Genomic DNA, 22,777 nt, shown 5'->3' on the forward strand with positions numbered 1-22,777 from the left:
AATCCGGTCTATTGTAAGTAGACTGGGTTTTCTGCCTTTGACTCATCCAGATCCTCCTGGAATGTCCCTGGGATTGAAATTTTGCTGGGGAAATGTATGTCAAGGACACATGAAATCTCTTTTGCGGCTTTGAGCCATAGGACATCCCAAAGTTAGTACTTCCCCAGCAAGGTAGCGGAGGTGATACCAGCTGTGTGCTGGGACAGTACTGCCTTTGGTGGAGCACTTACGGAGGTCCACTGAGACAACACCTATAAAGTAGTGGGGTTGGAAACAGTGCATGGTCTTATTGTGGGTAAACGCCCTCATCCTGTCTGTCCCCTTGTGAAAAGTACACCTCTCAGAGCTGGCTTCAATGAATCCTGCTCTTTGTGGGTGTTGTTTTCATTGCTCACCTGTGCTAACCACAGTGTTTCCTCAGAGGTAGGTGAGTAAAGAGCATGTTGCAAAAGGTGTTTTCTAGATGTTAATTTTGACCTATTTTGTTTACTGGCATCTGGACTGTTTGTCAATACCAAAATAAAAAAAAGCTTTCCAATTTTAGATAACTGTCCTGAGCCCTCGGAGTGGTGTTCACATGTCCTCAGAGGAAGTATGGGTCATTTCTTCAGTAAACGGGACTAGTGATCTATTGTGCTTGATAGAGGGTTGTAATGTAAATATAGACATGTTCTTACTTGAATGAACTGATTTATAATCATCCTCTCTTTTAGGATAGTGAGGTTGTTGCCAGAGAAGTCAAGGTGTTGGTGATGTGTTTGCCTGGCGTGTTGTAGTGCCAACCCACTTGCTCAGTGCTTTAGCTGCCTGCATGGGGGTTGCAAACTTCACCCCAAAGATGGGGTGCATCTTCTGCTTGATGGGCTCATGCTCTGGTTAGCCACAGGAAGGAACTTCCTTGTGACTGCCCAGAGCATGAGTCCCACCAAGAGCTGAGTTTGCCCCTGTGTAATCTGGAGCAGGCAGGGACATGCCGGAGCACGGGATGAAGGAAGATAATTAGGTGGCACGCATGTGTCTGAACACACTTCCTGCTCCCTAGAGAATACTCTGCATCTTGGTGGGCACTGGCAGCCCCATACAAAAGATTTCAGGCCATTCTTTATTCTTTGGCACAGAGCAGAGGTGAGAATATCTTCCCCTCCCTGGATTAGATTGGTCCTGAATGGTACAGCCAGTTATCACATTTTACCCTAGGAAATCAGCATCCCATGTGAAGATGACACATCTGCTTGTGTAATGATACTGAGTGTGTGTTGAAGCCATGAGCACAACTAGAACACAGTCATTCAGGCTTTTTTGTCAGCTTTCGTTTCACTACCAGAACGCTTTAAGAAGACAAACAATTTCTGCATTCCTGGGTTTTATTCCATTAACTATGGGAGCTGTGGATTCTGGTTATCTGCCTCGGGAAAGTGGAGAAGTTGACCCTGTTTGTTCTGCCTGGAAAGATGCCAATTAGTGCTCCAGTCAAGTCAAAATTTAACAAAGGCTTGAATGTTCCTGTGCCTGTTGCTCAACAAGATTGTTTATCAATTTACAGGGAGGCCACGCTGCCTTTTCAAAGTGCTGCTGGAGGCCTGCCAGCAGTAGTAACAGAGACTGCACTCATTGTTTAAATGCCACTGGATGCGAGAATGGCAGACTGATGCCTGTTTTCCTTTCATTTTATGATGATCTAATTGCAAGAGATATATAATTCCTTGTTATGTCAGGGAAGTTGTTTCTCCAGCATCTGGTACTTCTCTGATTATCTACAAACAGCATCTGAAAATTAATAGGAGATCCAGCTTTCATGTAAGAAATACTAGTGGGAACTGTTGCCTGCACCAAGCCCGAGGAGACTTCAGAGTCTGCAAGAACTAGTTTTGTCAGTGAACATATAATTTTCTTTTTTTTCTTTTTCTTTTTTTTTTTTTTTTAACATCCTAGAAAATTACAGGCTTTGGTTATGGTTTGAAGAAATGTGTTCTACAAATGTTGTAGCATCTGTATGCTGCTGTTTTTACTGCAGCCGTTGTACAGGTCATTAATCTGATCTCACGTCATAAAAATTTCTCCACCCTCTTCATGAGTTTTTTTGTTATCATAACACTTTCCAATACCTTGGCGCCTAACTCCGCTATGCTCCCTTATAATTACCCGGGGTAGAACAACTGCTTTCTTATCCTCAACACTCTTGGCTGCTGTGGTGGTGCTGCTGAGCCCCGTGCCTGCCACATGTCTGCGGCAACTGCACATCCAGGAGCTCTGGAGGACTGGTCCCAGTGGCTGGAGAGACATCTGTCCAACAGACCCTCTCATCCTCATCAGCTGCTCACCAGCATGAGCTCATGGCACAAGCCTGGAGAGGGGAAATGGCAGCCATGGGTGCTCCTGCAACTGATACTTGATTTTCACCTCTCTAATCACTGTCAAACACCTCAGTGCAAGGGCTGTTGCCATACAGTGCTGTGCAAGGGGAATGGTTGAGCAAACCCCTCCTAAGTGAGGTGAGGGGAGCTGACAGCTTGGCCTGGGCTGTGGGGCAGGTCTGTAACAGGCAGTAATGGGGATGGTCCAGCTGTTGCAAAGCCTATGTGAAGTGAGCACTGCTGGGAAAGCAGTGGGTTTGGAAAGAATCACTTTTGGGAGCTTACCTGAGCACAGGTCCCAAAAGGTATCCAGGAAGGAAGAGCTCGTGGGAGCATGTCATGGGCATGGTCAGTGCCTGGCGCATTCAAAGGGTATAGTCTGAAGTAATGATTGCCACCAAAAACTAGGTGAATTTCGCCACCTTTTCATAACTGGCAAGAGGACAGTGCTTAAGTTTTGCTGACCACTGGCCAAACACTCCCAAGGGCACACTGCAGGCAGGAGGAGGAGGATCTGGTTACCTTTGGGAAAAGGACCTGAGACTTTAAGCCAGATGACATTTTCCAAGGAGGGGATGTGGTCCTTGTCTCCATGGTATGTTCTGACTCCTGTGATGATATGCTTCCCTCCGTTTTTCCAGGGCAGCAGCCTCTGTGGGCCCATAGCACAGGGATCTCAAAGAGGGCAGCAGTTGGCCAGGCACCACCATCAGCCTCACAAGGTGGCTTTGCTCTGCAGATTGGCTTCCGGATAGGCCTGCCCTGTGCCACCTCAGCTGGTTGCAGTTTACTTTCTTAGCCCTATTGTCTAAGCCTTGGCTGAATGACACCTTTTTCCAAGAATCCCAATAACTTCATGTTTTTCAAGCAGTGAGCCATGGCAAGGCTGAGGCACACTAAGCCAGCAGCACTGACCCTTGCCAGCACCGTGGCATTTAGCAGTGTAACACCAACAGCTTTGAGTCTCCATTTTCCGTAACTGTAAGTTGAAAGAGAAATGCATGGCACTTAGTATTTACAAAACACAGATGCTAGGCTGCCTGAAAACTTCTTTCTAAGCACACTGGGATCTGTGTTAAGAAGTCAGTATTTCATCCAGAGGTTGCTAACACAACTGACTGCAAAGCAAACGGTGCTGCTGTCCTGCATGGGTCTGAGAACAGGGTGTAAGAAGCGAAGCCCACGTTCAGTTTATCGCGGGTTTGTGGTTAGAAAGGCTTGGAAATGGACTTATCACTTGTCCCTGCTCCTACCATCTCCACTTTCTCCACCCTTCACTTAAAGTTGGCATGAGTGGTTACTTCTTGGTGTAGTGGGAAATGAGACACCTTAACAGTGGCTTGAATTTGGGCTTCAGCCTGAAAACTAACTGCAATTTCACATGAACTTAAGTCAAATTAAGACCCGACTTGAACCATATGGGGGAATCTTCCTTCAGACAGAGCTGCATCCCTTGCCCTAGGAAATAGTAATTTTCCTTTTTTTTTCCACCCCCAAGTAGGGACTGGTCAGGTGAACTCAGAGATCTGGCTGACTTTGGGAGTACAAGACCATGCCAAGCCAAAGATAGAAGTGTGTGACCGGGAAGGATGTTGGCATTTTTTCCTTTGGCTGCATGGTTTTAGGTGAACTTCAGGTGAAGCTGTCAGACTGTACTGCAGAAGGTGACAGATGTTTGTTGTCACCTCTGCAAGCAAGGAAAAAAAGAACTATAGATTCTCCTTTTTTTTTCCTCCGCTCCACAACCCATGTTCCTGTGTCTTAAGGTATGGCTATGAGATGATTAGGCTTGGCTGGGTAGAGAAGTGGGTGCAAATGGTATGCCAAACAGAGGAGGCTATTAGACCAGGTCAGTGCAGAAGCTTGTACCTCTGTGCTCCCATGATTATGACTTGGAGACATTTTCCTGGGCCTGGGGACTGGGCAAAGGCTTGCCAAGGATCCTCCCATCACTTCTCCTGCAGAGGACCCCAGGGAGCTGTGCCAGAGGTGTTGGCTGTACTCACCCTGTTCAGTCAAGCTCTTCAGTCTTACGGCTAGGACTCTAACCAAGAGGTCTTTTTATAAGTGGTCACTACAACCTGAGCACTAGTAAAATTAGTGGTCAAAGGCAAAAAGTTAGCATTTTCCAGTCCCTCTAAGGCTTTGACAGAGGAACTTTGGCAGATCTATCTCGGAATGTTTAAGACATTACTGTCTTCTGATATCCTCCTCATCCATCTCCTAATGGCTTCTGCTTCCATAGATAGCAGAGAAAGTCTGGCAGGGTTTAGCCACTTCAGGCACCAGTCTGGCATCTGAACTCAAACCCAACCCTAACAGCAGCCCTTAAGCTAAACTGCCTGACCTGACCCTGAAACAGACTGGCAAACAAGTCTTCAAGGAGTAGGCAGAAACAAGCACTGGGCTTGAGAAACACTGTCATCTTTGGCAACCCCAGTCTGTGGTGACCATAGATCCCTGCTTCAGGTCCCTCTAAAACTGTATTGGAAACTTTATTTTAATGCTCCATAGACATCTATTGATGTTTTGCTCTATATACTGCACCGAGTCTAATATAGTTGGCTTTGCAAGAGCTGGATGCCTTGAGTTCAGTGAAAATACTTGCATAAGAGTAGGAGCACATGCTGTTCAAGGCATTATAATGATGTATAGTCATCCCTTTGAAAGAATGAATATGGCCTCAACATTTGTTTAGATCACAATTTTAATGTTTAAAAACTATAGAGGTAACAGAGATTATAGAACTTAATACACTTTTTTTTTTTTTTATTTACACACAGAAACCGAAAAACTGCATCATTTATTTGGATATGAGCAGCACAAAGTATGGTGATGTTAGCAGGAGCAAAATATTACCAATGACTGACTCCAACAATCTATTAGAGACGAGCTCATATCAAGCGTACATCATTCAAACAGTATTGTTTATACTGGATCTGGGTGAGCCTTAACATACCCTGGGACACTAAAAACAGGTTTCTATAAACAAGTTAAAGTTCAAGTCATGTGGAAAAATACCTTTACAGTTTATATTTTGTTGGCTATAACACTGAAAACAAAACGTACACTTGTATTAATTTGAAAAGCTCTGTAGAAGTGACTGCATATAGGTTTTTTCCTCTAATTTGTGCTCATGGTGAAAGCAAATGTTATTTCAAGTTTCATTTTCATCCAAGACCATAAAGTAAACATGGAAAAAAATTACAATTATTTTTAGATGCATTTCTCAACCTCAGTTTTTCAGCAGTCCTGAAAAAACATGTTTCTGTGCTTTACCAGCGAGAAAGTCCATTCAAGACTCTTGACGGAGGCACTCTCAGGACATACACAACCTTCCCCTCCCATCATCCTCACCCCTGGACATGCAGCTATCCCATGACCAAAATGCTGGCCTCTGTCCATTCATAGGGTAGGGTGTGCAAGCAGTCCCCGGCTGGGGATACTCTCATCAGCCTCAGGTGCTAGTGTTTTGGTCGTATGATAGCAGCGTGCCTGGGTCTACGGCGGAGGAGCAGCTGCAAGGCTCTGCAGGAAGGGAGCTGGCTAGAAATGGCACCAAGCTGCTGCCCATCCCTGGCTTGTAGTACTTTTTTTCTGAACTACAGGCATTTCTGGGGGCTGAAAATGGAAATGCAGAAGTCTTGCCCTGACTTCTGTTTGTACTAGTTGGGTAAATACATGCCTGGATACAACATGGCATAATGCTGGGTCAAACTGCTGGCTGCAGTTTGCTCTGGTTTCTGCATAAAGCCTTTTCAGCACTTTTACTACCACCTGACCTCAGCTGAGGAGGTAAGAGGTACCTGGGTACCAAAGGGGCCCTTTACAAGGGAGATATTTTACCCAGCAGAAAGACTGGCTAACTTGCTGTTGAGAAAACAGGGAGTCATGCACTGGAATTAATCCTAGAGATTTCACTGGACCTTTTATTTCTGTTTTTCTTGTTACATTAGCAATGTAATTTCAAGTTTAGGATTAAACTTGTGAACTCTTGGGAGAAAGGAAAGGATATACATTTTGCTAAGTCAGAAGCTAAAGTATTTGTATTTCTATTAAAATTATTCTTAATATGCAGAGCCTATCTAACACTTCTATATCATAGGGGATAAACAACTGCAAAAATATACAGCATCCTATTTATTTACAATATATATATGTACATAAAAATGAAATTTCCTACAATACAACACAACTGCATAGATTTGTCTTCAGAAACATAGGCATGTGTACAATTTGTGAATTCTAGACCTTTCCAGCCCTGTAATTTTTATTAATTCATTCTCTTTTTTTTTTTTTTTCACAGTTTGTTACAGAAATCCTTACATTAGATACAAATAAAACATTCTTTGTGTAAATTATAGGAACTAAGGATCTTCCTGACACCAAGGGCTCTGGGGAATTGTTTAAGAAAGCACCCTGGCACCAGTCAATAAAGCCATCTTGTGGAGCTGCTGATGGAGCTGAGTACATTCTGCTATGCCTTTCTCCTACAGGCACTGGGGGAGGACGGTAGGACTGGAGGTGGGAGACCACCACATGGAAAGAGTTTTATTTTGACCAAGATGCTCTTTAGCCTTAATGTAAGGTTCAAGCAAAGAAATGTATTTATTTAAAGATAAGCTAGAGATACCATTGTTACTGTTAATATCAGAGAGCTGTGGTGCTTATTCATTGTAAGGCAGATGTACAGACAACCCATTTATTCTCCTACCTGCATTTGCATGTGTGACCTACTGCAAGTGGAGCACAAGCTATGGGTCAGTATGTGGCTCAGGAAAGCAGCCCTCGGGAGCAGATGGGGATGCCCATCCCCTGACCTCGCAGGATGAGACTGGCCATTCTGCCCTAGGCTCGCAGACGGGCCAGGCACTGCTCAGTCCCCATCAGCCCTACAAAGTGTCCGTGCCGGTCATGGATTTGGCATTGGCCCTCTGACCAGGAGCAAGTGTCACCCAGAGAGGTCACTGCTCCTGAGATACTGTTCCCAAATAACAATTCACTGTGTTTTACTTACTAGGCATGTTTGCCATTGGACAGAGAAGGGCAGCTGTATTCTGCAACTGTAAGAGTGCTTTAAGCTCACGACTATTTTCTTTGCAATATGCTGTGGACTAGGAGAGGCAGCAAGGCTGTCTTTTAAGTGTAGGATTAACTCCTACAATCTTATTAGGAGGCCCTGCTTCTAATTAGTCCTTCCTTGTCCCTCACCAATCTATTGTTGCTATTATGCAAATGAGAATTTTAAAGTATTTTGTTGTAGTTATTTGGAGTAATTTTGCATCCAGTCTGACATTTGCAGTGCTCACAATAGTGATAAAACTCTCTATGAAAAGAAAGCATGCTACCACCTACTAAGTAGATACGGTACTCTGGATCCTATTAATTTAACAACAGAGAAACTCCTACAGCATTTCACTGTGCTCTTAAAATCCTAGCTAAAATGTGGGACTCGTACATTGTTGGCTACAAGTTCACTATTCCAAATGAACTGAATAACAGCAGTACATTTTACAGATAACCTCATACAAATATTGTCATCCATCACTGATGTTGACAGTTACAGCAGGGTCTATTGCATTCTGTTAAGAATGTATAAACCTGATGAGAAAACAAAAAGCACGTTATTTCACGTTCATTACCACAGACATCAATAAACACATGATTCCTTTCCATAAATATCTATAAATATGATGCCAGTAAATCAGTCTAAGCAAAATTCCCTCTTTTTTTTTCAGAGACCCAGAAACAAAGTCTGTTTAAAGACTCAATATTTTGGGTATCTATTTTTCAGTATCTAAGATATGCTTTGATGGTCCAGTACATTGGGTAATTTCACTCTATGCACACACCCAGCTCATTCTTCTCCCTATTTATCCAGTAAAACTCCAGAATACAAATAAACTGAGAAAAAGAAGGCAGAATAGCAAAGAGGAGACAGACGGGTAGTAATGGAAGAGATCTGGGAAGATGCAAGGAGCAATCAGTCACTCAACAGCCCTTCAAGTCGAAGGAAGCTGGGTGCCAAAACTCAGTGGTTGGTATTTTAAACACGAGACTGCAGACTATGGGGGCAGGGGTGGGGGCGGCACGGGTGGGGGAGGGAGGCGTCGCAGTTGTGACCTTGCTGGGACCCTGTGCAGCAGATCAGACCTCTAGCTCATACCTGGGTACTTGAAAGTTGCTCACAGGATCTCCTCTCTCACAACCTCACAATGCACAGAGCTGCACTGCTCACAAATCAGTAGTAGAAGGATAAAGGGAGGGAGGAAAGCAGGAGAGCCCTGGAGCATCTTGAGGATAACACTGTGCAGTGTTCTCAGGTCTGAGTTAGGTTTTTTTAGGATAAGATCCAGAGAGATTATAAGGCACCTGAAAATGTGACCCCAGCAAGCTGAGTCAGAGAATGGAGTGAGATGCTGGACTCCTGCTGCAGTGACCACGGAGGGTTGGGTGCCTGCAAAAGAGGTGCCACAAACTTACATCCCGAGCTGGGAAGATGCCTGGAATGAGCTGTGAAGAGATAGGAACCAAGCACAGGTTCTTCTCTCCAGAGCTTGACCAACACCTGGGCTCGTAGGCTATGGTATGGACTTCTCTGTGAATACAGGCAGGGATCAGTCTCGTAAAGAGACAGTGCAGAGAGAACTGGTGACCTACACCACTGCAGGCAAGGGTTTGAGACAAGCTGCAGGAGAGCACAAGTGACCTTAGCCCAGGGGTCCTGGGTAGCTCAGCAGTTCGTGCCTTAAATGCTGGGCTGAGGGGTGCTTGGGGGGCAGGATGCCACACCGGAGACCTTGCTCGGAGCCTGTGAGTGAAGGTCTGAGGGGCCAGGAGGAAGACAGTAAGGGAACCCTGCACTGGAGTCTAGCAGGTCACTTTGCCCGGAGGGAGGAGGCTTCCAATTTTGTTCTTGCTGCTGGGCTACTCCAAGGACTTGGGCAGCCTGCGGAGTCCACTCTACCTTATTTCTGGACCCTGGTGGAGTATCAGCAGAGCTGGGTACCTCACTGCCTAGGCTGAGGTACAGATCTAGAAGTCTGGGTTTAATAGGCTTACTTTCTGCAGCATGAACATTCTGCATCTCGATGCCCAAATTCCAAGGAAGGCCCCAAATTAACCTCTCTGGATGTTACCTGTAGAAACCAATTTTCAAGGTCCTGAGAAGTGCTCTGTGGTCTCAACTCTCAGTGACTTCAAGCCATGTAGGACAAGGCAATGGCAATTGAGACTATTCAATATCTCACAGAAATCCCAAGATCCTGAATTCTACATCCCTAACCTTAAAAAGAGCAAGCTGCAATGACAGGTTCCCCACAGCTGATGACACTCTCCTTCCACAGTTACAATGGGAGTCGGAAATGAACCAGCTACTGGGAACAAGAGGGTCACTGCATACTGACAGGTATGGCTCGAGCATACCGAGGGCATCACTCAGCCCTTGGGTGCGATGCGGGGCTCCCTTTAGACATTGGTTCTTTCAATGGGAGCCAGGTTCATATTCTGAGACACTTTTGAGCTCACATGGTGAATGACACAAAGTGAACACATATATGCTGCTGGCAGTGCACTAATAGAAGATGTCTGCTCAGGATGGTTAACAATCACCTGCTTAGCGTTTGAGTCTCTACAAGTAGTTCTCTACACCAGCTCTAAGGCAATAGGCAAATGCTTATTTTGTGGACAACAGATGCAAGTTACAGTGTTGCTGCTAGTAGTAATTGGATGTCTTTTATGGAGAATGGATGAGAAATGTAAATGAAACATTTTAAATATAAAAAGTGTTTCTGTTTAAAGAAATGTTACAGATTTCAATTTCCATTAGAAATCCAGTAGTTTGGCAGGGTGAGTCAGATCCTGCTTCTGCTGCTGTCAAAAAACCCGCTGACTTCAGTGGGAGGAGCGTAAGATGCAAGAAAGGAGCCAGTCTCTACAAGGTATGTACAAATGAATCCCAGAATGGAAAAGGCATGAGGTATGATTATATGCGTAGGTTTTGATCAAACTGGAGCTTGGTATTTTTTTTTCTGAGAGAAGTGGGGCATGAGTAAATGGTTTAATGCTGAAGAAAATGCAGACTTCCTATGGAAATCTCTGAGCGTCTGCAGCTCTTCAGACTCAAGTACTCATGGTCTGGGGTCAAGTCTAGTTCTGGTCAGGCTCCAGCTGAAGTGTGCCAGGGGAACGGTGGCTGATGGTGGTGGCTGTCCTCCTCCCGCTCCCTGCACACCTTCACGAAGACACACACACACACACACACACACACACACACAGAGGTCTACACCCAAAGCCATGAAAGGGCCAACCCCTAAAACTAACTCATTTACCAGAACATTAGAGAGAAGCACCAGATTTAGGACCTACGCTTATGCAACACTCATTTACACTCTCGTGGTGCCTTTTGTGCCTGTATCCAGAGTGGTACACTTAACCCACTGAGGCAGATGGTGCACAAAACAGCAACAGAACAAATAAACAACAAACCAGATGCGTACAATTGGAGAGCAGAGTTTTGGCTAAAAGACAGGGGTGGGGAAGGGTGTGAACTGACATCACTCCAGTTGGTATTGATAACAACAGGCGCTGCTGCCCTAAAGGAGCGGAGGTTATGGTTGAAGGGCTAAGGATAATAACAGAACAATGCAATTCATGGGTGGAAGAGGGGATACAAATTAATTGTGATGAATTCCTATGAACAACACTCTAGATAGTCTCACAGACAATTAACACAGACTTAGTGCTGATCTGGTAACTCAGTATTGGGGGCAGAGTGATATGCCTGTTGGAAAAAATGGGTCTGTTTTCTGCAAGAAAATACACCCATAACAGTATTTTCAGTACTGGATAATCATTATTTGGATTTGATTTGAGTAAACTCACAAAAGATGGAATAGATAAGAGAACGGATGGTTGTGATTTTGGTGTGTAGCAAACAGGGGTGTCTTCTTTTCAGAAAGAGGTGAACTTCAGTGGCCTTCGGCACTGCCTCCTGATTGTACCCAGTCATAGATGACCAAGGGAATGCTCACTAGGGAAAACATTATCCCCAGTGCCAAGAAAAGAGAAGCCTGGAACAAAAAGGAGAGAAAATTAATGACTAAAAAGAAAAGACAATTAATTCAAGTATGTTAGCTTCTCCTCTTAAGGAGATTTACAAGGTGATGTATCAAAGTTATCAACTAAAATGGGATAGCATTTCTGGTAAAGACCAGACCCATAGATAATTAAACAGATTAGCATCATTAATAATTACTCACTGAACACCAAAACCAATTTTTTTCTTCTTTCAATTCAATTCTTAAACACCGATCATCCCTAAAGAGGATTAAGCGAGTCTGTTTTTAGGACCAATTGGCTCTGCTCTTTTCAAAGCCTCATGGAAATATGTCTACTTTTCCCATCGAATACATGTCCATCAAAGTTCAGCTCTTTTGCCTTGGGGTCTGTGGATGGAGCCACAAGTGAAACACGGGTTTCCTGCCTGCTCAGAGCAGGAAGGTCTGACCTTACGATGCTTCCAGTACAGGCCCCATTAGACTGGGAATACAAAAAAGTGTTGCATATTTTCAGCTGCAGCTCTTCCTGGGGCTCAGGAAATCTTTCCAAGGCCCATTCCCATCTGATCATGCATGCCAAAGGGCTAACATTTCAGCTGGCTGCTTCTGGGGGAAGAACCCTAAGTCTGACTCATTAAACCATAAGAAATACCACAAACAGAGAGCTTTGCACGCTTTCTGGATCTACACACTGTAATGGAGAAAGCTTGCTGGGCTGAAAGGTTTACTGAAGCAGGCTGGAGGGGTACCCACACCCTGCTGACAGCTACGGATGCTTGCAAAGCTGCTGCTTACCAGCCAGGGAAGAGCTCATCGCCTGCAGAGAAGGGCCCCCTGGAACACAAGGTGCCCTCCATGGTACGGCCCCTCTACTGGGTAAGCAAAGGAGAAAGGCAAGCACGGCTGCCAACTGGCTGAAGCAATGAGGGAAAGTAACGTAAAGAAGCTCACACATATGTTCAGATTAGGTACGCTTTGCATCTAGCACATTATAAGGAATGACAAGACAAAAGCATTGCATTGATGGGAAAGGAATGCATACCCAAATCCTCTGAGTCAACTTTGATCCATCCTGCTGTGTAATTTTTAAATACAACGATGAAGGAAGAATGAAAATCAGCATATTGGCAGAAGTGACCCCTGCAAAATTCAAATAAATGAGTTTTGTTAGCTGTCAGCAACAGCTGATCATTGTTGTTGCTGATTAGCAACAGTCTTTTATTGGTAGTACAAAGCCAGGATACTGTACCTACAACTCCGAAAATATCCTTCATGGTTGGGATAAAAATGACTAGCAGGTTGATGATAACCAAAAGAACAAAAGTAACCAAAACATGACGGCATAAGTCAAATTTTGTTTTTCTAGCCAGCTCAAATAATGATGAACGCACCTGTAGGAAGAGAGAGAGAGTTCTCTGTCAGAAATAGTCTATAAGGCAATTCAAAGCTTCCCAGGTTTATTTTAACGGGTTCTTCATATGACATGCTGCATAGTTCTGTCAGAAATTCTGGGGTCTCTGATGCAATATCCTTTGAAATAATCCTTAAAATGAACTTGATATTTCAAAACTGCAGTAGGATATTTCTCTCTTTCCAACATGCCTCTTGGGATCCTTCTGCACTTAAAAATGAACTTCACCTCTGAGCTTGCTCCAGAGAAGTAACGTGAAGAAAGAGGGGGCCCTTGTGGTTTCAGTTTAAAACAGATTTAAGACCAAAAGTGACTAATTTATTTCCTGTAGGGGGAACTTCTCCAGAAGTTAGTGGGAGTCTGGTGTGGAAAAAGACTGATCCAAGCTCAAGCTCTTTTTGTAGCTGCAACATCACTGTCTTGGCAACTGCTGGACTGTGGTTTGAAGAAACACACTGTGTAGAGATGTTACCGACTTCCAGACCGTGTGGAGCTTTTTACTTACAGTGAAAAACAGCACCGGCACCGTGAGTATCACCGCAACGATCACAGCCAAGCGCACGGTCAGGATGAGGATGTCATCTTTGCTCTGGTACTTGTGAAGCAGATCTGACTGCACATTGTCTACGGAAAAGACAATAAGGTGAGTGTTCTGGCAAACAGGCAAATAGTTCACAAAAATCATTGCTTAACAACAGCCTTCTTGAACAACAAGTGATTTATCTGCAAACAAAAGAGTATGGAATGAAACATTCTGAGTTAAAACAGTGCTTTGAACCAAATCCTAAAGATCCCATTATTCCAGATTAATCCTTTGGAGGTCTGATTTAGGAATGCATCCTAATTCAAGACAGCACATGCCTAAGTCTAAGGTAATTTTCACTGTAGGAAAGACAACAGTGAGACATACACGAAAGCTTGCTTACAAATAATACATATATAAAAAAATAAGTAAAGTGAAATAAGCTATTTCTAATTGGTTCCATGGGCTTTTTTTTTAAAGTTTCAAATGATATAAAAATAACCACATGCACTGCAATGGCTGAGCTTAATATAAACTACAAGGTTTTGAGCTAAATTAGTCTAAACAGCAAATAAACTTCCAGCAAAAAGCAGTGTCCCTGTTCTCAACCAAGAATAAAGCCTATCTCGGGTCAACTCTCAGCAGGACATTCTGACATCTGCACTCAAATCCCTTGGCAGCTCCTCTGAGGGCTGCCCTGATGTTTTTTTCTCTTGAACCTGCCATCCCCGTCGCAGTGCCTGCAGCTCGGCCCTGTGCCGGCCGGCGGCCCCAGCGGCCAAGACAAATCACAGAGGGGTGCCTAATGGGGAGGCGTTGGCGATATTTTAATATGACCTCCTGCAAAAATGTTTCCTTGAAGCTGTGATAAATAGTGCAGAGCAGGTCTGTGTGTGCTAACCAACAGGAAAACCAAGTTGCTGAGGGACCTAAAGGGGCATCTGTTTAAGTGCACCACAAAACATACTCGCTGCCCCTTTTTAGGCTCATGTTTTGTTTCTGCCTCTAATCTTAGAAAGCTGGTGGTAAAACATAACAGCTCTTAAACTGAAGTCCTTAAAGGGAACTCGGTGGCCACATCTAATTTAAAATCTCTGGCACTTGGTAAAACCTCATGTATTCCTGGAGGCAGAGGGATCTGTCCTGCGGCAAAATGTGTGCGCTCCCCCAGGACACTTTTCTGGGGAGACACCACCGGTCAACACCACCTACGCAGTGCTTGAATCCCCACCAGGAGAAAGAAAATGCTCTCCCACCTCCCTGCAGATTAGGAGTGGGGTTTTCAAGCCGGGCACATGCACAGCTTCTGCGACACAGAGCTTACTCTGCTCCTGCAAGCACAGACTGCAACTTCTGTACCGCTCACGGACTGCAGCCAGGTAGGAAGTGAAGGGCAAGGCTTACAGTTGAAGGTCTGTTTTCCTTTCAGCTAGATACACCACAGAGCCCAACCACAGTGTGACCTTTTAGGGGAAGAAAAACACCTCTTTTCTGTAATTCTGCAATGTAAATATAGTCATCACTGCAACACTTTTGAGAACACAGCAAACAGACAAGTATTACTGGTGTAAAGAAGAAATGGCCACAATAAAAATGCTGTTCTTACCCAGGTAAGGGTAGAGAAGAGGGTTAGAAAACTGTAAGTGAACATATGAAAGGTAAGGTGTTGTCAATCTCAAGGGGAAGAAGGATCAAAGTAGAGGAATTTTATACTCCCTTGGTGTCTTTTTTGCTGCCTGTCATGGCACTGACCCTTGCAGAAGCCCCAACAGAGCCGCACAGCTTCCGCCCGCGGGCTCTTGGCGCTGGGTAGCAGGGACACCTGATGCGGGGAGAGGCACATGAGACACCCCAGGGATTCCTCCACCATTCCCCCTTGGGAAGGCCAGAAGGACGCAGCCCCTACCTCCTCCATGGACTCCAGACCCTCGTCCTTGAGGGGTGTGGGAGATTCCCAGAGAGGAGCGCCACGGATCTGCCTCCTCAGATCCCTGGGGCAATCACATCAGAATCTCCTCCCTGCCAAAGCGAAGGGGTCCATGCTGATTTACACCCACTTGCTCCCTGGGGCTGCTAATTTGATGCATTTCTATGAAAATGTGTTAAACAGGAGCAGTTGGATGAGAATGGCTGTTGCTGTTGTCACTTGCAGCGTATTTGCGGTTTTATTGGGAAAATTAGAACAGATGACCTCAAGTTACTTCAATGCATGCAGACTCAAGGCCTCATAATCAGAATGAGAGCCTGAGAAAACAAATATGAGATAGGTACACCTTTGAAAAAAAATGCCACATTTCATATTTACTTATTTTCTTTCTCTTGCAATACATGGCTCACAAGGAACAGTATCATGAATGAGGAGATTGTAACAAAAAGGTCACTTGGAATAGGGTGGAAAACACTGATGACCTTTTGGTGACTCTGAGGTAAAAGGCAAACATCAGTTTTGTCATGTGTCTTGTAACCTCTTAATGGTCCATGGAAAAAGGCTTTTACTTTTCAACATTCCTGTTATACTGGAACACAGGAGTAGCTTCCTGGGCAACATTCATATTTTATCCTACTTTACTTAATAATTGTGCCTTTAGGGCATACATGTTGTATCCTTTAGCAATACAGCATAATTTGTTTGTTTCTTTAACTGAATTGATATGCATGAAAAGAGACAGGGTGCAAGTCTGAAACACTGAAATAACCATCCTTTGGCAGCTGAGCTGGGACAACACTCGAAGCTTCCCCACCTTCACTGCCAGTTTATTTAACCAAGACCTGAAGGGGTCAGCTGTAGGGAGACAGGGAGAATATTTGGTCCTTTGCCTCTAACATGAAAGCGTCAATAAAAAAATGAAAAAGCTGTGATGGCTGATTTGATACTCATTTCCTAGGACCTGCTCTCAAATCTGTCTCATTTTATGCAGATATGCACACTTCAGTCATTACCATTGTACACAACATTCAGCTGAGGACCTTGGAATGAAAATCTTAGTGGGGCCCAGCTAATCCCCAATTCTGTTAAACAAATCTCTCCCTCATATTTTGAATATGCCTTTTGCAAACAATACTTTCACTTGTGCCTTTCATCCACAGGGGGAAAGGAGGAAAAGATTTGTACCTCCGTATGAAAGCTTTAAGGAAAATTATTTGAAAAAGTATTTTAATATAAGTGGATGGGACTTTCTGTTCCAGCTGGGATATGCTATTGATTTCACATTTATTCCCTTTCTACTTTGATCAGTAAAGAACTGCATACTTACCGTAGAAAGTCAAATAGCCAAATATGGCAGTCATAAAGTACATCACAAACATGGCAAAAAATGAGATATTTGAAACCAACTGCATTTTTTTCTGTGAACGGCTGGAGAAAGAAGAAAAAAAGAACACATAAAAATGTTTGGGCTGGATTTTTCAATAGCTGTTTAAAAATGTATTAAGTCTCTGCATAAACATATTAATTCTGGGAAGACTCACGAATGCATTTTCATTTGAAACAGGAATTCATTGACAGCAGCACAAGGAAGAGAAGGGCTGGGGAAACAGACCCTACTTGGGGCTTAAGTCAAGAAATGGTGGGTCTGCCCTGTGGCTCTGGTCACTGTCCATACCCACTTAAACAGAATGAGGTGAAGCTGAGAGGAGAGGGACGGCCTTTAAACACTTCAGTAATTAAATTAAAAGGTCAAAATAAAGCAAAAGTAAAATTGTACAGAGGGAAAAAGAAAACATTCTGAATGCTTGCAGAGAAATATCTGTGTCCTCGTGAGTAGAAAATAATGAATGATGCAGACTACTATAGACCTGTAAAACAGGTTAAGTGTAAACATTTCATTGTTAGCTATTTGTTCTGAAATATTCACACTCCAGTACCTAAACTTAAGACTTTTAAATCCACACAGGGATGCCCTAAATAGGCACCTGGGAACCTGCTGAAGTCACCTGAAACTCAAAGCACCCAGCAAGTGGCTGGGACCTGAGGGCACCCATGAGTCTGACTGACCCTGACCTCTCCCATGGTGCTCCCCCCATGGCCCAGGACCCCACTGCAGCCCCCCAGGGCTGCCAGTGATGTCGCAGCAGGGCTGGTCTCCAGCTCCCCACAGCCCTGCCCAGCCAGAGGTGTCAGCGAGTCAGACGCACTGGCAAAGGTCTTTTAGTACGGGCGAGTCTGAAAGTACTTTTTTTTCCTGGTACCGCAACAGATTTTTAGTTTCACTGGGACAAATGCCGTTAGCTGAACACACGCCTCTCTCCTATGCCAAATAACAACTGGCACAACTTGGCTCTCCCCAGGCTGCCGTGTACTTCCAGCGAAAAAATCCCAAAGTATGCATTATCCTCAACTTCCCTCACCCCCGCCCCAGCCGCACGCCTGGGAGGCCAGATTTCCTAGCTGACAGCCACGCTCGTTGGCTTGTTGGGTGTTACTAAAGTACATCTCCTCCGAATGGCATGAATGACTCAGAGCACCTCTGCACTAACATTTTCCACGTAAAGCAGTTCAAAACAATTAACTGGGAAAAAAAAAAGAGAAAGGCTTACTCTTTAAGTTCGCTGTAAATCGGGAGGACTGATGGATGACACACAAATGCAAAAGCAATGGTGGGCAAAGCGTACACAGTCTGTTTGGAGAGAATTTCAGAAAAGAAGTTAAGAAGAAGTATTTCCCCCAGAAGCGTGAAGAAATGATCCATGTTCAACTACCTCAGCTCCCAACTCTCTGGACCCTTCAACCAAACATTGAGAGCCTTCAGAGAAGGCAGAAGACCTGTCAGTTAGCACGTATTTAATGAAATATGGAAAGCAGTGCCCTTTCAACGGGAGGACAAAGTCTTCACGTTGGTCGTGCGAGCACAGTCCTGACTCTGCTCACAGAGTGCAGCGCTGGACACCACGTGGCTGCTGGTTTTGCTCCCTGGGATGGGTTTCCCTGCCCAGATACTGCCACCGTTACTAACACACCGTCACGCATAAAGGGGATGTATGGTGGGTCACCGCTACGCTACCCTGCCTTGGCATGGAGAGGGGTGCGCACCCATGGTGCTAAGGCTGAAGTCCTGAAGAGGAAGCCCATATCCAGACTGTAAGAAAAGAGAAGAGGAATGCAGAACTTACAAATAAATGTATATTTCAAGGTACCAGACTGAGTCCCTTCATTTCCCAGGCCAACAAAAGGGCTAGGAGGGTGTGGAGGGAGCATGCTTTTCCTTGGGGAAAGAGAGAGACTGTTACGTCACCAGGAAGCGCAGGAGGCCTCCAGGGTGGACCTCACCCCCTTCTCCACCAAAAACCTGAGTGGGTTTCAGTCCTCAGTGTACAGCCAAACTTCACAAATGATCTCAGTGCCCAGGAACTTCCATTCTCCCCAGGGAATGGGTATGAGCGGAGATCACACGAAAAACAGGTCCTCCTGCAAGGACAAAATGAGTCCATCCCTACATACAGCTCTCCTCAGCCCTCTGAGTTCTGCTCACACTGGCCAGAGGCATCCCCTTCCCACAGAAGCTGTCCTGGGCTACGCCCCAGGCCTGACAGTCAGTAAATACACTGATTGGTCTCCAGAGGTCCTTCCTCACCCAGGCCTGTGCTGTCTCCTCTCCCTCACTCACAGCATGTTACTGTTGTGGAGTCTCCATCCGTGGAGATATTCAGAAGTTGCCTGGACATGGAGCTGGGCAACTGGCTCTAGGTGGCCCTGCTTGAGCAGAGGGATTGGACCATCTGACTTCCAGAAGCCCATGCCAACCTCAGCCATCCTCTGATTCTGTGAAACTGTCTCTCCTCTCACACACCAAAGTTGCTAAAATGATTGGCAAACTGTTGGCCCCGAGGGCAAATCTGTAGAGTTCAGTTCCACTGTGCCTAATTCAGATGGACCAATCCTTCTGATAGGTCTCCACTGGCTCTGAGGCGTGTAGGAGAAGGCTGCCCTTCAATGCTATCTAAAATATACCTACACTTAAGCTGCTATTGCACATCAAGTTAACTAATTCTTGGTCTGTCACACCAGATCTGGGCTGATGGCTACCCCCAACTAAAGAAAAGTGCTCAGACTGGCTTCCTCAACTGAAGCTGGTAGGATGAATTTAAAAAAAATTAATTTTTGCACACATATGCTATACAGGCGCATTACCTATGAATGCGACTGCGACACCCTGAGGACCCTGTTCTGCTGGATAAGGTGCTGCCTAACGAGCAGTGCGCCCCAGCACAGCTGACAGGAGCAATCCTCCTGCTCTCACAGCTACAGCCAGTTGCTCTTTTGCATTCTCTTGGCACAACTTTTCCTGCAGCTGTGTGGCGATGGAGGAAAGCATCCAGCTGAAAGGCAATCAAATTTTTGCTGGATTAGCTTTCAGCTGTATCGTTTTCACAATCCAGTTCACCATATGGCTATGGAAACACGTACCCTGTCACAAAGAAGTGGTTTGTGTGCAGAAGGACAGAGGGATTACTTCTGGGTTTTGGATGCAGGAACGGCTTACTCAGCCTCTGCTGAACTACAGCCTAAAGACGCAGTTGCAGTACAGATAGTAAGAAGAAGTGGAAAGGAAAACTCTCCCGAAGAAAGCATTAGTTGTCCAGTGGTAGCTGGGGCTCAGAGCCTTAGCACATCTACTACCAGGGCAGAGCAAAACCGCAAGGAGGTACATTCAGCACGGCATCTCCATAAGACTGCGCGAGGAGACCCACTGCGTGTTCACCATCGGAGCATGAGTGGAAGCATGGAGGATCAGGCCCTATGTGGTGCTGATCGGATTAAGAACATGGGGTGTAGGTGCATATATTATGGGAATTAAAAATAAGTATTATAAAAAGAAACATACCTTGGAATTAAAGATAACATACTTTGGCTTACACATATGTTCATGTGCTGAGCTATTTGACAGAATAGATGATGTTGCATTTAGCTCCGATCCGCCACAGGGAATTTGAAACTTCTTGTAAATAACCTAGAATAAGAGCAGAAGACAGCTAATTGTTAAAAATAATAATAAAAAGCAAATTAATATTAAAACATCAGAGAAATTGTGAATATCCTATCAAGTGACTCTCATCCAACAAAGAAAGCAAAGTGAACTTACCACTACCAGGAAGAATACCATGCAGCTTAATGAAAATCCACTGGTATAGCCAAGATACCCTGAAAGAAATTAAAAGGAAATCTCATACAAAATTATTTTATTAGCCATATCTTGGTTTTTACTTCATTTTGCTGCTTCATGAAAAGTTTAAATGTATTATACATTTAATATGTATCATGAGCTTCTGGAAGGACAAAAGCATGTCCTCTTGGTGTGGGAGTCTCCCATGTTGCAAGCCTCCCGGCTTTCAGACAGACCTGAACTTTTTTCTGACCGGTTTGACTTCCCAAAGGTCACCTTTACAGCAGTTTAACTAATTTTACATTTGAAAGGGTCTGTGATAATTGAAAATGTGCAACTGCAATCAGAACGTGACCCAGATTCCCTGATATGAGCCATCTCAGCTGAGTGCTAAAACTTGTTACGTGGTTTTAAAAAATACGTTGCGTACCTACTGGCATCTCTGTGAACTCAAACACATTTGAAAATGCAATCTTCTATACACATCTTACTTCAAAGTCCAATATCTCCAATTAACCCCACCACTAAAAATTTTGATGCTGACAGAAAAATAAGTTATTTTTTGTAATCTCACAATTTGTGAACTTATTTTTATGGGCTACACATAAAATAGAATTGCCTTATGAAATGAATACCCTCTTAACTATAATTTTAAAAATCAATTTCCACAACTGTATGGATGAAGCTGGTTTATACTGAGTTCAACCGCTGTGACAATTTAGGCCTACTTGTTCCAAGATGTGCAAAACACAGCTTATTCCTGGACCAGGGAGGCTGCTTAGATTACAATGAGAGGACTTTTTTTTTATTACAGCTGAGTTACCAGTGTTGCTGTCAATGGCATGATGTCTGGGGTCCTTTATTTTATTCCCACAAAGGCATTTGCATCTTACCTAAGTTCTTAAGGAGACATAAAGGGAGGATTATACCAAACGTCACTGTGACAACAAGAATCCGCCCATCCACGTACCATGCCCTGCACAAAACATTAAAAAAAACCCACCATGAGCACACCTTAAACCCTCTCTGGTTTTCCTCACACTCAACCATCATCCTCTTTGTTTGCTGCAGTTACAGAGCTATCTTTGGTCTTACCCTACAAGCTCCTACAAAAGGAGCAATGGGGGACACATCTAAACTTTGTACTCATTAAGTATTCAGCCCTTAAAACTTCTCTGACTCAGATGTGACAGTTTTTCATAGTCACTAGACAAAATATCATCCTACTGCTGAGATCAGTGAGTGGGACTGCGAGGCAGAACAACACCCTCCGTAACCTGATATAAGCCACCCTGCCAGGACGAGGAAAGAGCATGCAAAGGGCCACACATACAACACAGTGAGGCAGGGGAGGCCACTGTGATTTGTTTGCTAAACCACTCCGGCATGTGCCTGGAGTGGCAAACCAAGCTCCTACAGGCTGGCACACCCTAGCCAGCCCAAGGCTGCATCTCCTTCTAGCAAAGTGCTTTGAATCCTGGTGGAAAGCAAGAAAGGGGAGAAGGGACAGTGTTAGTGACATTCTGTATGACCTATTTCCACTGCTCGGTCCAATTTAGTATGAAAGCCTGAGGAATGGGATCTCTACCTTCTTCTTGTGCACTACAGCATACCATACAACCCAGTACAAAGGATATTTACTGCTATAAAGAAACACCACCCTCTATTAAAGAAGCTGGTAAATGTCAAGGAGTGGTAAATGTCAGGAATCTAAGTGTAATATTCTGCTGTTGTCATATGCTAGTATCAAACAATTTCATACTATGGACAGTGCTTCAGGGGCAAAATCCTGTAAGATGCTAAGAACACAGGGAAATACATAATAAACTTGCATTGTTCCCAGTATCTTCAAGTGTTGCTTAACACTGTAAAAGATTGGATCCTATGGTAAGAGGTTTGTATAAATCACAATTCTTCATGAAAATCTGGTGTGCGAAGAGAGTAACTACTGATGACTTAACGTTTCATTTCCTATCCATCCTCTTTTCCTTCCCAAAGTTGTCTTGGTTTTTATTAACCCCTGAGATATTCCTGTGAAAATCTACTTTGACAAACCTAAAGAATATCCAACACTTAAGAGCTTTTATAAACATATGCTTAAACTTACCTACATAACGTTAAATTCTATAATCTCATCACCAACATTAATACAACTTACGAAAAAGATTCTTCTTTTCCCATTAGAAACTTTATGGCAGAAGGCAGCTCATTTTTGACTATGAAGAGATAGCTCAACATTGCTGGAGGAAGAAGAAAGTCAGTTTAGAAAACAGGTAAGATGTTTTGCAGAACAAGTACAGAGAAGCATTCTGAAACTTTTCGCACATCAG

At 44.2% G+C, this 22,777-nt stretch overlaps 1 protein-coding gene across 3 annotated transcripts in view; it reads right to left on the bottom strand.

Moving 5' to 3' along the window:
• Positions 1 to 5,043: 5,043 nt before the first annotated feature.
• SLC38A1 (solute carrier family 38 member 1) overlaps positions 5,044 to 22,777 on the bottom strand; it is a 42,769-nt gene continuing 25,035 nt past the window's right edge. For 2 of the 3 annotated variants that reach the window (XM_074870417.1, XM_074870418.1), the window contains 10 exons: positions 22,606 to 22,687; positions 21,341 to 21,423; positions 20,427 to 20,485; positions 20,169 to 20,294; positions 17,884 to 17,963; positions 16,602 to 16,702; positions 13,330 to 13,448; positions 12,663 to 12,804; positions 12,456 to 12,553; positions 5,044 to 11,425 (listed from right to left, as the gene is read on the bottom strand). In XM_074870417.1, coding sequence (XP_074726518.1) covers positions 11,324 to 11,425; positions 12,456 to 12,553; positions 12,663 to 12,804; positions 13,330 to 13,448; positions 16,602 to 16,702; positions 17,884 to 17,963; positions 20,169 to 20,294; positions 20,427 to 20,485; positions 21,341 to 21,423; positions 22,606 to 22,687 — 992 coding nt within the window. In that variant the 3' untranslated portion in view covers positions 5,044 to 11,323. The remainder of the gene's footprint in view (positions 11,426 to 12,455; positions 12,554 to 12,662; positions 12,805 to 13,329; positions 13,449 to 16,601; positions 16,703 to 17,883; positions 17,964 to 20,168; positions 20,295 to 20,426; positions 20,486 to 21,340; positions 21,424 to 22,605; positions 22,688 to 22,777) is intronic. The other variant, XR_012629187.1, reaches the window with a different exon arrangement.

This window comes from Strix uralensis, chromosome 5, assembly GCF_047716275.1.
Source record: "Strix uralensis isolate ZFMK-TIS-50842 chromosome 5, bStrUra1, whole genome shotgun sequence".
Taxonomy (NCBI): domain Eukaryota; kingdom Metazoa; phylum Chordata; class Aves; order Strigiformes; family Strigidae; genus Strix; species Strix uralensis.